We start from the raw sequence: 12,263 nt of genomic DNA on the forward strand, positions 1-12,263 counted from the left end.
CTACTCATTAGCATCCACTCGTGCACAGCTGTATGGATGCAAAGCGAAGCTATCCAGCTCTCTCACAAGCTTCACTGCTGAAGAAAAATTCTTCCCTGTGCAGGGATCGAACCCAGGTCAATCTGCCAACTAGGCAGCATGTTTTTTGTCGGTGTTTTGAACGAAAGCCGACGAAAGCAGGCAGAGAACGCAGCGGCTTCGCTCAGCTGACTGCTTCGTGGCACTTGCACGGACTGTGCAGCAGCGAAGAGGAGGAGGTGGCCGGCGTGCTGACCAGGTGGGAGCAGCGGGTGGCCCAGCCGGGCTCGCGGTTTGACTTCTCCGAGCCCGTGTCCTGGCTCCAGGGTGTGGTGGCCGCCCAGTTGCGGGGTGTCCGGGTGCAGTCCGCACGCACCACGATGCTCGCCCACTACGCGGTGCAGGCGAGGCTCAACCAGTGCCCCTGGGTGAGCAGCAGAATCGGTTTTCTAGCGCCACTTGTTCTTTTGCGCTTTCTTCTTGCGGCATTGAGTGCCTTTAATGGAAAGATCATAAAATCGTCTCTGCGCGCTGCCTCGTAGCAATGAGAAAGATCATAAACTGCTGGACTGTGAAATTGTGACTGCTAATGGCACTGTTCTGCTGTGCTCAGTGTTTGCTGCTACCTCTGGCTCTTTGCATTTGGCTGTTTGCCTGATGTTAGCACTTGAGCTTAAAATCATTAAGCATGAATCGCTAAGTTGCGATTGAAGAGTTGAGCTTTTGCATACTTTTGTGTTCCCCTCTGTTGTGTGCTTCAAGATTCAGTTTTTTTGCTGGGTGAGCCAAATGCCACCGGACCTCTTTTCACTTCTGCATTTCAAGATCTGGGATGAGCTGGGGTTGCCAGCCCTAGGCTGTGCAGGTCCAGCCAAGCTCACTGTGTGCTGGTAGGGTGTGGGCGCTCGGATTGCAGCTGTCCTTTCTTTGCATGATGTGTTGTTTTGTGCTGCGCCCTATGCAGCTGGCCCGGGTGGCACTGAAGGAGCTGGAGCGGTGCGCCCCCAGCCAGGCTGGCCGCTGGCTTCTGGAAGAGGCCCGCATCCAGCTGGCACAGGGGGACTGCACGGAGGCCCAACACACCCTGTGGACCCTGCTGAGGCAGCTCAAGGAGCAGCATAGTCAGCCGGTAGGGCAGCTTTGCCTGTACTCATTGTCGCCTGTACTCATTTTTGCCAGTGGGTGTCCAACGGTGGGTTTGGAACCAACCACCTCCCGCAGCTGAAGCGCTGTGAAAGTTCATCTTATCCGAATAATTTATGAAACAGTTCATCTCAAGTGGATTTTTTTTGCATTGAATCCTTTAGGGAATCTACCAAATGGTTTCACATTGTTTATCATAACCAAGAAGTTGTCTTAACCTAGTTCTTCTTAAGGGGGGACACTGGTCTTGAAAAGAAAATTTTATTAATTTATTCATAGTTATGAAATTTTCAGGGCCTATGTACTTTTGTGCGCCGATTCTAGATATTTCATTTAATTTCACGTAAAACAATTTCTTGAGCACTTATGCACTTTTTATGCAAGTATTTTGCGGAGAGTTTTAAAGAAAATTTGTGGCAGGAAACTTGCTGAAATGTATGCCATTGGGTTCTCTTGACACCAAGGAATACAATAAGGGTAAAATTATCATCCTGGTTCTCGTAGAACTTGAGTAATAGGGTACTGAAGCTGCCACTTCAGAAACAGGAATACACACTTTCCTTCTCATTTCTGAAGCGACAACTTCAAAACTCTATAACTTAAGTTCTATGAGATCCAGGATGATAATTTTACCCTTATTGTATTCCTTGGTGTCAAGAGAACCCAGTGGCATACATTTCAGCAAATTTCCTGCAGCAAATTTTCTTCAAAACTCTCCGCAAAATACTTGCATAAAAAGTGCATAAGTGCTCAAGGGATTGTTTGTCATGAAATTAAATGACATATCTAGAATCAGCGCACAAAAATACATGTGCCGTGAAAATTTCTTAACTGGGACTAAATTAATAAAACTTTCTTTTCAAGACCAGTGTCCCCCCTTAACAGGACTCTGCTGTAGTATAACTTGAGCTGTTTCAAGCCCTTACGCTTGACTTCACTTCATGCAGTGGGCAATAATAAATGCTAGCTCCCTTTAGTGTAAGCCTAACATACTGCACTCTGGCCTTTTGCTCTGCTTAGCCACCGTGGCACAGCACTGCAGTTCTGCCAGTTAGGGAACAGATATGTGTGTGTCTTGCCCTCCTGTTTCATCCTGTTCTGTGCCTTGTGTTTCATCTTTCTGTGCGGGCTGTTTCACAGCGTGTGTCTGGTGTCTTGCACAGGAGTTGGGTGCGGAGTCGGGCGACATCACGGGGGCCTATGCAGAGGTGCTGCAGCTGTATGGCGAGTGCCTTGCCGAGTCTGGCCTCGAGAATTCCGACACCATAGCAAGGGAGTACTTTGGCAAGGTGAGTAATGTAGCGTCCACTTGTTACCACCCACGGAGCTGGAACACCTTCCAAGGTTGAAACACAATGCGATATGAAAGAAGCAGGCTTGTGGCACTCGCTTCCTGTAAGAGCCAGAAATACTCCATCGCCAAGGCACATGCTATCCATCTCCTTAATCACCTAAAACTTTTTTCTTTCTTTCCTCGGTTAGGTGCACTAGTCATCCTGGCACGGCCCATTTATTATTCTATAGGAAGTCTACCTCAACCCTGTAGGGTTGAAAAAAATTATTATTTTAAGCCGTTTATGCATAGAGCAGCCTCTGAATGCCCCTGAGGCAGATAAAAGGCATCTTACTTTGTTGACGGAACAGACAAATCGGACGAACTGTGACGCAGATTCGTGAGGATGTTCACCGACACCAGAATAGATAGCTTCCTGGAGAAGTTTGGCCAACTTTTCATCTGCAGTGACTTGTGGAAAGAGGGACAACCGCAAAAACAAGCGAATGGCACGGGACAAGCTGTCACTGCGATGTGACAGATGTGTGATCTTTGGAGAAGGATTGAAATGAGAATGAAAAATTTAAATGATGCTTGTTAAATTGGAAAAAGTTCAGTAGGACTAATCATACTGCAATTCCATACAGCAGAGTGCTTTATCATGAACTAAAGTGGCTGTTTGGGCTTGTCGGTCAGTGATCATGGTTAAAGAATGCAGTGCGAAAAGACAAGGAGAACCGAAGAAGTGGACAGGACTGGCGCTGTCAGTGCCAGTCCGGTCCACTTCTTCGTTTGTTCTTGACTTTTCGCGCTGCATTCTTTAACCTTTATAATGAAGCCAGTCATCGTCAATTGATCTTAAGGGGGGACACCCCTCTTAGAACTATTTTCTTTATTTATGGACCGATTTACACCAAATTTTCACTGTTTGTACATTTTCATGTGCTGATTCTAAAACTGCAAACTGTTTCGTCCTGCAGCAGTAAGTTTTATATTTATCACGGAAAGTATGTCTTTTGTTTGGAGGAAGCTTGGTTAATTAACATAAGACCTTATGGAGAAGATTACTATTTATAAATGATCTAGAGTCACCAAGGAGTGAAGTAAGGCATAAATGAGCATTCTAGGACGACTTGAAGGAAAGTTACAGCTGGTCAAACATAACAGAGAAAAAGCTCATTTTGATGACTGAGACAAAAGATTTATTTTGAAAATTTTCTCAAGGAAGCAGTGGTTTAAAGTTAGCATTACTGCACAACCTGTGCATTTATCTTTCTAGTACAAAAGGAATTACAGTAGAACCCCGTTCATACGTTTTTCACCGGACCGGGGAAAAAAAACGTAACAGCCGGGAAAACGCAACAATGAGGAAAGCACCGAAAATTAATGGAAACAGTGCAGCTTTGACTTGAAACAATTAATTTCCGCAAATTGACCCTAGGGCTTTAAAAAATCGAGAATGGTGGATTGCAGTTTCTTTCGCTCGCTGGAAAGAACAACGCATTTCTCAATAGCAAAGGCCGCATTGCTGTCAGCGTCGCTTTGCGGTGCGGCCACACCGCACGCACGCAGCAGTGCTGTGCAGTTCACGCGCTCACTGCAGTCCACGCTGAAGCGACGTTGTGCACAGCGTCAAGCACTGAAATGTTCGTAGGCTGCTCGCCGCGCTGCTCTGCGTAAGCCGCCCTGGCTGCCTGTCGACTGCGTTTAGTACGTCCAGCTTTTCTTCAAGGGAAAGCCCCTTCCGCTTACTCAACGCTATCACGCCATCAAAGCACAATAAAGATGTTGTTGCGACTGAGAAGGATGAAAAGGAAATTGCACGGGCCCTGCTGACTGGCTCCAGCCGAGCCACCACCGCTGTCACTTGCAGACAGAGGAGAGTTAAGATAAAAAGAAAGAGTGAAAGAAAAGGCGCGTTGATAAGCGACCGCAGCCGCGCGCCTCCTCCTCACCACCTCCCACGATAAAGATCGCGGCGTTCGGCGTGCAAGGCAGATAGCCATCTAGCGGCGGCCTCTCCAACACGCGTGCAGCTTCTTGCAGCCAGTTCCGTAGCCAAGCCTGGCCAAGACTCGTCAAAAATCAAAATGCCGGTTGGTGCGCATTGCCCGGTTGGGTTCGGGGAGCCCGGTTGCGACGTATCATGCGGGATCGTTTCCTCGGCTACAACGTAACAGCAGGGTTCCCAATACGTTGGATCCTATGGAAGCTATGCCGGGACCCGAAGAAAACGACGTAACAGCCAGGAAAACGCAGCAGTGAGGAACGTAACAGCGGGGTTCTACTGTATACTAATAGCTGATATAGAACTGGAGATATTGCTCCTCCAAAATTCTGAATGTGCCAAAATTGCAGTTTTGAGAAATCGGAGAAAAACGTTTTTGGCTTATTTTTGTGGCACCAAGGGTAACAGAAATCACTGAAGTGATTACTGTCTCGTTTCTGATGTGGAAGAACCATTTCTCATCGTCATAATTGAGCTTGCAACAAGGAAATTGCCGGCGAATAAATGGCATAGTCTGGAGGCTGGAACCCGAGATGAGTGCCTTCGCACTGCGACCTCCCCCAAGTTGCGGCGCGCGATTCTACCTCAAAACGGCGCTGTGATCGCAGCGCAGTCATCCCGTAACAAACGATAGGTGCTCTTTGCTCATCTTGCCCCTCAAAACATTGAGAAGCAACTTTGCGGGACGCCGTTTCGCGGCCGCCGCTGGCGCCGCGCCGCCAGCTTTACCGGGAAGCTCGATCTATCGCGCCGTTGCTGGCTGTCAACAGAAGCTGCTTCGGTATCGCTTCTTCATCTGCACAGTCATGATTACGTTGTCTGTACGCGGTAGCAATAACCCCGATCACTCCCTGCTGTCGCGTTATCGCGTCATCGCAAAGCGTCGGCGCTTCGCTGATTGTTAGATAACGAGACGCGACGATGCAGCTTACCCAACGCGCTTCGAATCTCTAGCTTTCGCTCCCTCAGGATGTGTGTTCAATCCTCGCTGTCACACTTAGCACCGCCGACACCGCTGGTTACGGTGTTGTCGCGCCGTAGCGGAGCGTCGTGCATGTAGACACCAGGATGTGATGATACAGCATTCCCAGCGCGCTTCGGATCTCTACCTTTCGTTCCCTTTTAGTGCTTTTAGCCTAAGTCTTGCGTAAATTGAAATATTTCGCACTTAGCGCCCGACGAACCTCACTTCGCCGTGACAGTGGGACTGCCCGACCCACTCAAAATGGCGCCAGGCTGCAAGCGGTCGAAGCCGTCAACCAACCAAAAGTCGCCATTTTGGTCATGTGATTTGGGGAACCAATAGCAGAGCGCGTTTTGTCCAATTTTGTTTTGTTTACCACTTCTAGGGCTTGCTCATGGTTGCCAAACAGAATATGGGAATAGCCTGAATCGAGGCCTTTCAAACGAAACCAAAATGGCGCCGGCGGAGCGCGTATTTTTCGAACTGTGGGCAGTCAAAGTTCGGTGTGATTAGACCTCAATTTAAAGGGCCGCGCGCGGTTTCACGTCTTTGGAATGCTATAACTCGTGAATTAGGCGGTATTTTTCAACGAAAATTTGTAGATAGCTGCGCAATGACCTCAGGATCGCGAAAATGAAAAGATCGAAAATACGATTTTTTTACCAATTTTCGGCCGCAAAGAGCCGTGTCCCCCCTTAAACATTTTTTCAAGGGCTGTGCGTCCGCAGTCTCCTTTTTTGCTTGCTTCTTAGACAGGAAGGGATGAAGAGCAAAGCACACGGGTTTCTCGGCACCTTGTGCAAGCAGTTGGGCTTTTCTGAGGCTAAAAGGGTTGATGATTCGTGGTATAAGATACTCTGAGTCATCAAGATTGACCCGGTAATGCTCCGAGACGACCACAGCTTCCTTTGGTTCCTGACGATGTTGCTGACAATGTTGCTGACGATGTTCCTGACGATGTTCCTGACGATGTTCTTGGCAATGTTCCTGACGATGTTGCCGATGATGTTGCTGATGACGTTGCTGACGATGTTGCTGATGATGTTGCTGACGATGTTGCCGATGATGTTGCTGACAATGTTCCTGACGATGTTGCTAACGATGTTGCCGACTATGTTGGCGACGATGTTGCTGACGATGTTCCTGACGACGTTCCTGACGATGTTGCTGACAGCTTCCTGACAATGTTGTTGCGCAGGCTGTGGAGCTGCTGTCCGACCACCACGGGTCAGAGGAGGGGGCGCCACTGTGGGCAGCTCACCTGCGACTGGCGCGCTTTGCCGATGCCCAGCTGCAGAGCATTGAGCAGCACCTGCGCTCCCCCGAGTTCCGAGCTCAACAGGATCTGCTCCAGCAGTCCAGCCGTCTGCTCCAGGGCTCCTCCGCTTCGGCACAAGGCGGCAGTGCCGCTGCCTCGCGGTGAGCAACCCTGCGAGAATGACTCGCTTCCAGCCATGCTTGAGCCGGAGCAACTGAGACCGACTTGAGCGCAGTGCACTTTTCTGGTATTTTGGTGAAACAAAACTTGCCAACAAATGGCACACTTACAACAGGTTGAGTGCTGGGAGTTGTAGTCAACGCCCATCTTTTCTTAAGTGTATCTTTTGTTCACGTTTATCCCACAGGGTCTGAGAGCATGAACCACCTGGCTCCAGCCAGAACTCGGGTTGCCTTTTTCTTGTCGGTTCTTGAGCCGTCTTGCTGTGTTGTGCTAGCGATGCGCTGTGTTGTGCCCCACTGACTTCTGACATTTGTGCCAGCGATGCGCTGATCAAGACTTTTGACATCACTCCATCTGGAAAGACGACATCTTATGATCTCTTAAGAATGTTTGTGGCAGCATTCAGTGAGCGACTTCGTTAGTAACTCTTACAGACTTTTTTTCACTGAATGTAATTGTGTTATTCCAAGAATTATACCCAAGAAGTTTACCGTATTTACTCGAATCTGGGCGGCTTTGATTCTAAGCTGACACCTTAAAATTGAAAGCCAAGTAAAAAAAGAGCTCCTCAAATGTCAGGAGACCAAAAAAACAGTTGAGAACGACAGCAGGGACAGCACGCAAATGTCATTTATTTCCACGAACCTGCTTCTCATTCTCGTCATTGCTGACCTCCTTATCACTGTCCTCTTCGTATAGAGCACATTCTTCTGTGCCATCAAGTGCACTGGAAATGCTTCACTTTCGGAACGAGTGCACAACCAAGCTTTCTGGAATGTCATCCTAGGCTGTAGCGATCCAGCTAGCTACAACTTTTAGCGATGCTCGCTTGATGTGGCCTGTTGGAGTTAGTTCACACGTTTCTTTGTTCCCGTGAAATGCCTCGCTCTCTTGCCAGCTCTCTCGCTTTGGCCTGTGGCACTTCTGTTGTCGCTGGAACTGCCGCTGACGTCTGCGATTTCACAAACTCTGCCAGTGCTGACTCCTTTCGGGATGGGCACCTTTCTGTGCACACATATTAAAATTATATTAAAATTATTATCGTTATCGCTGGACGATGAGAGCAATACACAAGATGCATCAGCCCCACCTTCTGCACTGGATGTGATCGACGCATTTAACGTCATTCATAATTTCGTTGGTGCCCGCAATGACGACGTCACAGTGCAGCTGCTGAGTGAGTGCAAGCATCGCACCACAGCACTGATGTCCAAAGGACGGAGACAAACGAAACTGACCAACTTTATTCGGAAATAAATGATGTTTGTGAAGTGTGTAGTCAGATCTAAAAATTTTGTGGGGCAGATTTCTCCAGAACGAAATTTCCAGTTCAGTGGAATTTTCTGTGCAGGCCACCAGTGTGGTTGTAGCAAGGTTCAACCTCACACTGAAAATTTCAGTTCTTCACTTTTCTCAAAGCTCTATTCATAGAAATATTTAACTGTTTTTGCGACATAAAGCTACCGACAGCTAAGTGTACTTTTCTGGAGCAAATCTGAAAAAAAAAAAAAGCCTTGGTAATGGGTCAAGCTGCAGTGCAGTGGATCGCATGAACTGTTTTCAAACGCACCATATGTAAAGCAGACCTAATTAAACATCTACTTCTGTGCTTAATGAATTAGTGCAATGTGTTTCTGCCCTTCTCCCTGCGATGATACTGGGCGCATGTCACTTGCTGTTTGCAGCTTGCGCAGTGACAGCTCCTCACATGTGATGCTGCTCCTTACGAGAAGTTCCTCTGTTGCTGCATCGCATCGGGGGGATGCTGGGAAGGCCTTTACCACATTCTAGCAGTCGTGCTTCGACATTGCCGACAGAATGCGCACCAGTAAAGCATTGATGAAACTACAAAAAAAAAATAGTAGTTGTTGCGCAGTTCCCACTTCAAAAGCAGGAGACCATTACACAGCCTTACACCAATTAAATTTACAGTGATACAAATGGTTTGTGGCATTTTTTGAAGAAGGTCATTCAATGAATCGAACTTTCAGACAACTCAAACGTTTTATATGTATCAGCAGCGTGAACACAACACAGGAAGAAGAAGGAGAATATAGTACAGAGTGCTGAACTTCCAACTTTTATTTGAACAGAACCGAACCCGCTCTTATATACACACACCAGGTAAAATCCCACCAGGGGGAGTAATCAAGGCGTGCGATCGAACTGGGACCCACAAGTGCGGGTTCAGTTTCGCTCAAATAAAAGTTGGAAGTTCAGCGCTCTGTACTATCTTCTCCTTCTTCCTGTGTTGTGTTCGCGCTGCTGATACATATGGATCACAACCAACTAGCCCGGCAGATGGTGTTATTCAAACGTTTTTTTGGTTCCTTGACGTCTGAATTAACGAGCTTTCACTGAATATAGTAAGGGATACAGAGGACAAGGAATTGAAATCAGCAGTCCAGTAAGTTCACTGCATCACGTATGGTCCCTTCAAAGCACGGAACACCATCTGCAATTGTTTCTTTTTGTGTGTGTGTCAGTTAGGGGCTGCTTTCCCAGCAGTTCTCAGCTGCTCATAGAGATGGCGCCACATGCACCAGCCATCATCATCATCAGTTTGTGATGCCGTAGGATGAGAAGAGGGAAGGGAAGGGCGGCCACTTTAAAAAGACGTAGCTTGTGTGCGTGCGTGAGGGATAGGGAGAAAGATCACACAGGAGTGACTTTAACAAGTGTTTTTGAGTAACTACTTTCAAATGGAATGTAAATTTCAACTGATTGCAGTATTTCACGTGGAAAAAGAACTATCGCGTGTTGCGGAAATAAACGCACGCCGTAAAATACTCCTCTCAGCTAAACGGGTGCATTGTTCGAGCTAAAATTTGGCACAGAAATGGCATTTGGCCGGCAGAATTGTTTTATACCATGTTTGCTTGGGGTACTTACCTGATTCGAACAGAATAAGTCGGATATTCACATCGTCTGCAGTGACGACGAAGGAAATTAAGCCGCTCTGTCAACGATCGCACCGGTGGCGCCATCTCGTTTGTTGGTCGTGAAGATTCAGCAAAGAAGGGGGATTCGGAAGATTTGCAGACGCTCTTTCAACTGGTTTCTTAATGGTCACAGAAAACTTAGCTTGGCCAAACTAAGTTTTCAGCACGTTAAGTTTTCTGTGGCCATTAAAAAAACAGTTGAAAGAACGTCTTCAAACCTCCCGAACCTTTCTCCTTTGCTGAATCTTCGCGGCCAACAAACGAGATGGCGCCAGCGGTGCGATCACTGACAGAACGCCATGATTTTCTTCGCTGTCGCCGCAGACAATGCGAATACGTGACATTTTTGATCGATTCAGGCAAGTAACTGAAACAAATGTAGGTTGAAACAATTCTGTCGACAAAATGCCACTCCTGTGGGAAGTTTCAGCTCGAACAATGCGCCCGTTTAGCTGGGAGAAGCATTCTACCGCGCGCATTTATTTGCGCAACACGCGATATGTGACAGTGTCTTGCGTTCAGATTTGAATGACTCGCGTGCACTTGGACGGGGCACAGGGAGGATGCCCGTGCCCTGCGGGTGCTCGAGCGTCAGACGGACTTGGACCGGGGCGAGGCAGCTAGTCTGGAGGCTGCTCGCGGCCGCTACTTGCACCAGGCCGTAGCCCACTACCTGCAGTGTCTGAGGGGAGGACCTGAGCATGACCTGCGCCTCTTCCGGCTCGCCTCCCTGTGGGTCAGCAATGCGGGCATGCCCAAGATCAATGCCCTACTCAAGGTGAGCAGTGGTACCAGATTTGGCAGCTTGCCATACTGCTGTCTCTTATTCTTGAAGCGCATCTTTTTGGATGATGAACGGCTTCCCACCAGAGCTGTCATGTGTCTCCGCCTTATGGCTGAAATTCAGCTGCCAAGGTAGCTCAGTGGTTACGGTGCTCTGCTTCCGACCCGAAAGACGCGGGTTCGATCCCGGCCACGGTGGTCAAATTTCAATGGAGACGAAATTCATGAGGCCCGTGTGCTGTGCGATGTCAGTGCACGCTAAGGATCCCCAGGTGGTAGAAATTTCCGGAGCCCCTCACTACGGCGTCCATCATAGCCTGAGTCTCTTTGGGACGTTAAACCCTAATAAACCATAAACCAAACCTGTGGCTGAAATTCGATATCCCCTCTGTGACATCTGCTAGCCCATTGTGTCATCTGGTGGTGCGGGCAGGTCACTTTTATTTTTCTTTCTTTTTATAGGCCCTTTCTAACATATGTGACATCTGCTAGTGAACAGACAATGAACGACTGAAAAAGTAGGGTTTAATAGCTTGACTTCTGTATAGCAATCAGTCTATCTCTTCAGTCAGCCATAAGAGTACTACTTAAGCAGTACGAGTACTTTCGGTGATCTTCTTTTCTTCTTTGCAGGAAGGCCTAGGCAAACTGGCCAGCTACAAGTTTGTGCCGCTCATCTACCAGCTAGCGGCCCGCATGAGCCGACCTGATGGAAGTGGCTCCACATTTTCAACGCTGCTCTTACAGGTCTCTGGAGTTTTCTTTTTCTTTTTGTGTGTGTGCTGTGTTGCACTTCATCTGTACATTTTGGCATGCATGTCGCTTTCTCTGTGCCTTTTAGCTAGGGGTGTGCGAATATTGAAATTTTCGAATACAAATGTGAAGAAACAATTACTTCAAATATCAAATCTTATATCAAATATCTGTTCTGTTAGAAAAAAAAATTCAGAAAAAGATAAACAGGCAATCGTTGTTCCTTTCTTTTTTTTTTTTAAAGTAGTGTCTATTATTTGCCACTGAAATAAAAACTGGACTGACTCAGCACCATATAAGAGACGTGAGGCCCACAGAAATGTCTACTGCAGTTGAGAAACGATTTTTTGGACTCTCCAGGGACCACGAAAATGTCCCAAAAAAATATTTCACCGAAAAAATTACTAACATTGTCATTAACCTGCAGAAAGGAGTCACTTTTGTGCACATTCCAAAGCTCCTCATGACTAAATTTCGCCGCGCGTCATGTACAGAGACGATGGATGTCTAGATGCGAAAGCCAACAGGCTGCTGCAGAAACTGAGCAGCGCCCACTGTACGAAAGGCCCGGAACGAGAACGCAAAGGTGGCGAAATGATTAGAACCAACAAACGGCCGCAGCAAGCACTCCTTTATTGTTGGCCTTTGTGATTAGACGTAGCGACTAGAGCCAAAATCGGCATCGTATCAGGCAATATGTACCTTGCGGTAGCTTGCGTATAATGAGGGGCATCTTTCCTGGCATCGAAACACTAGTCTATAATTTTACGGTAGAAAAGTCAGGGTTGCGGTGCGTTTTTCCATGAGTGCGCTGACCTCGCTTTGAAATGCACGGCTATTTTCGTATGCACTCGCAGTCACCTCCCACATGATTCACTGCTGCCTCTTCCTGTATGCGGGATGAAAAACTAGGGAGATATGAATTCCGTGCGTTCAAT

General features: G+C 47.6%; 1 protein-coding gene across 1 annotated transcript in view; it reads left to right on the forward strand.

Annotated features, from left to right (window-relative positions):
• Positions 1-12,263, forward strand: part of tefu (Serine/threonine-protein kinase tefu) — a 155,896-nt gene that overhangs the window by 111,067 nt on the left and 32,566 nt on the right. The window contains exons 45-50 of the mRNA XM_089570615.1: positions 242-446; positions 983-1,147; positions 2,325-2,450; positions 6,605-6,825; positions 10,348-10,567; positions 11,206-11,319. Coding sequence (XP_089426741.1) covers positions 242-446; positions 983-1,147; positions 2,325-2,450; positions 6,605-6,825; positions 10,348-10,567; positions 11,206-11,319 — 1,051 coding nt within the window. The remainder of the gene's footprint in view (positions 1-241; positions 447-982; positions 1,148-2,324; positions 2,451-6,604; positions 6,826-10,347; positions 10,568-11,205; positions 11,320-12,263) is intronic.

Source organism: Amblyomma mixtum, chromosome 1, assembly GCF_055824585.1.
Source record: "Amblyomma mixtum isolate Tamu chromosome 1, ASM5582458v1, whole genome shotgun sequence".
In the NCBI taxonomy this organism is placed as follows: domain Eukaryota; kingdom Metazoa; phylum Arthropoda; class Arachnida; order Ixodida; family Ixodidae; genus Amblyomma; species Amblyomma mixtum.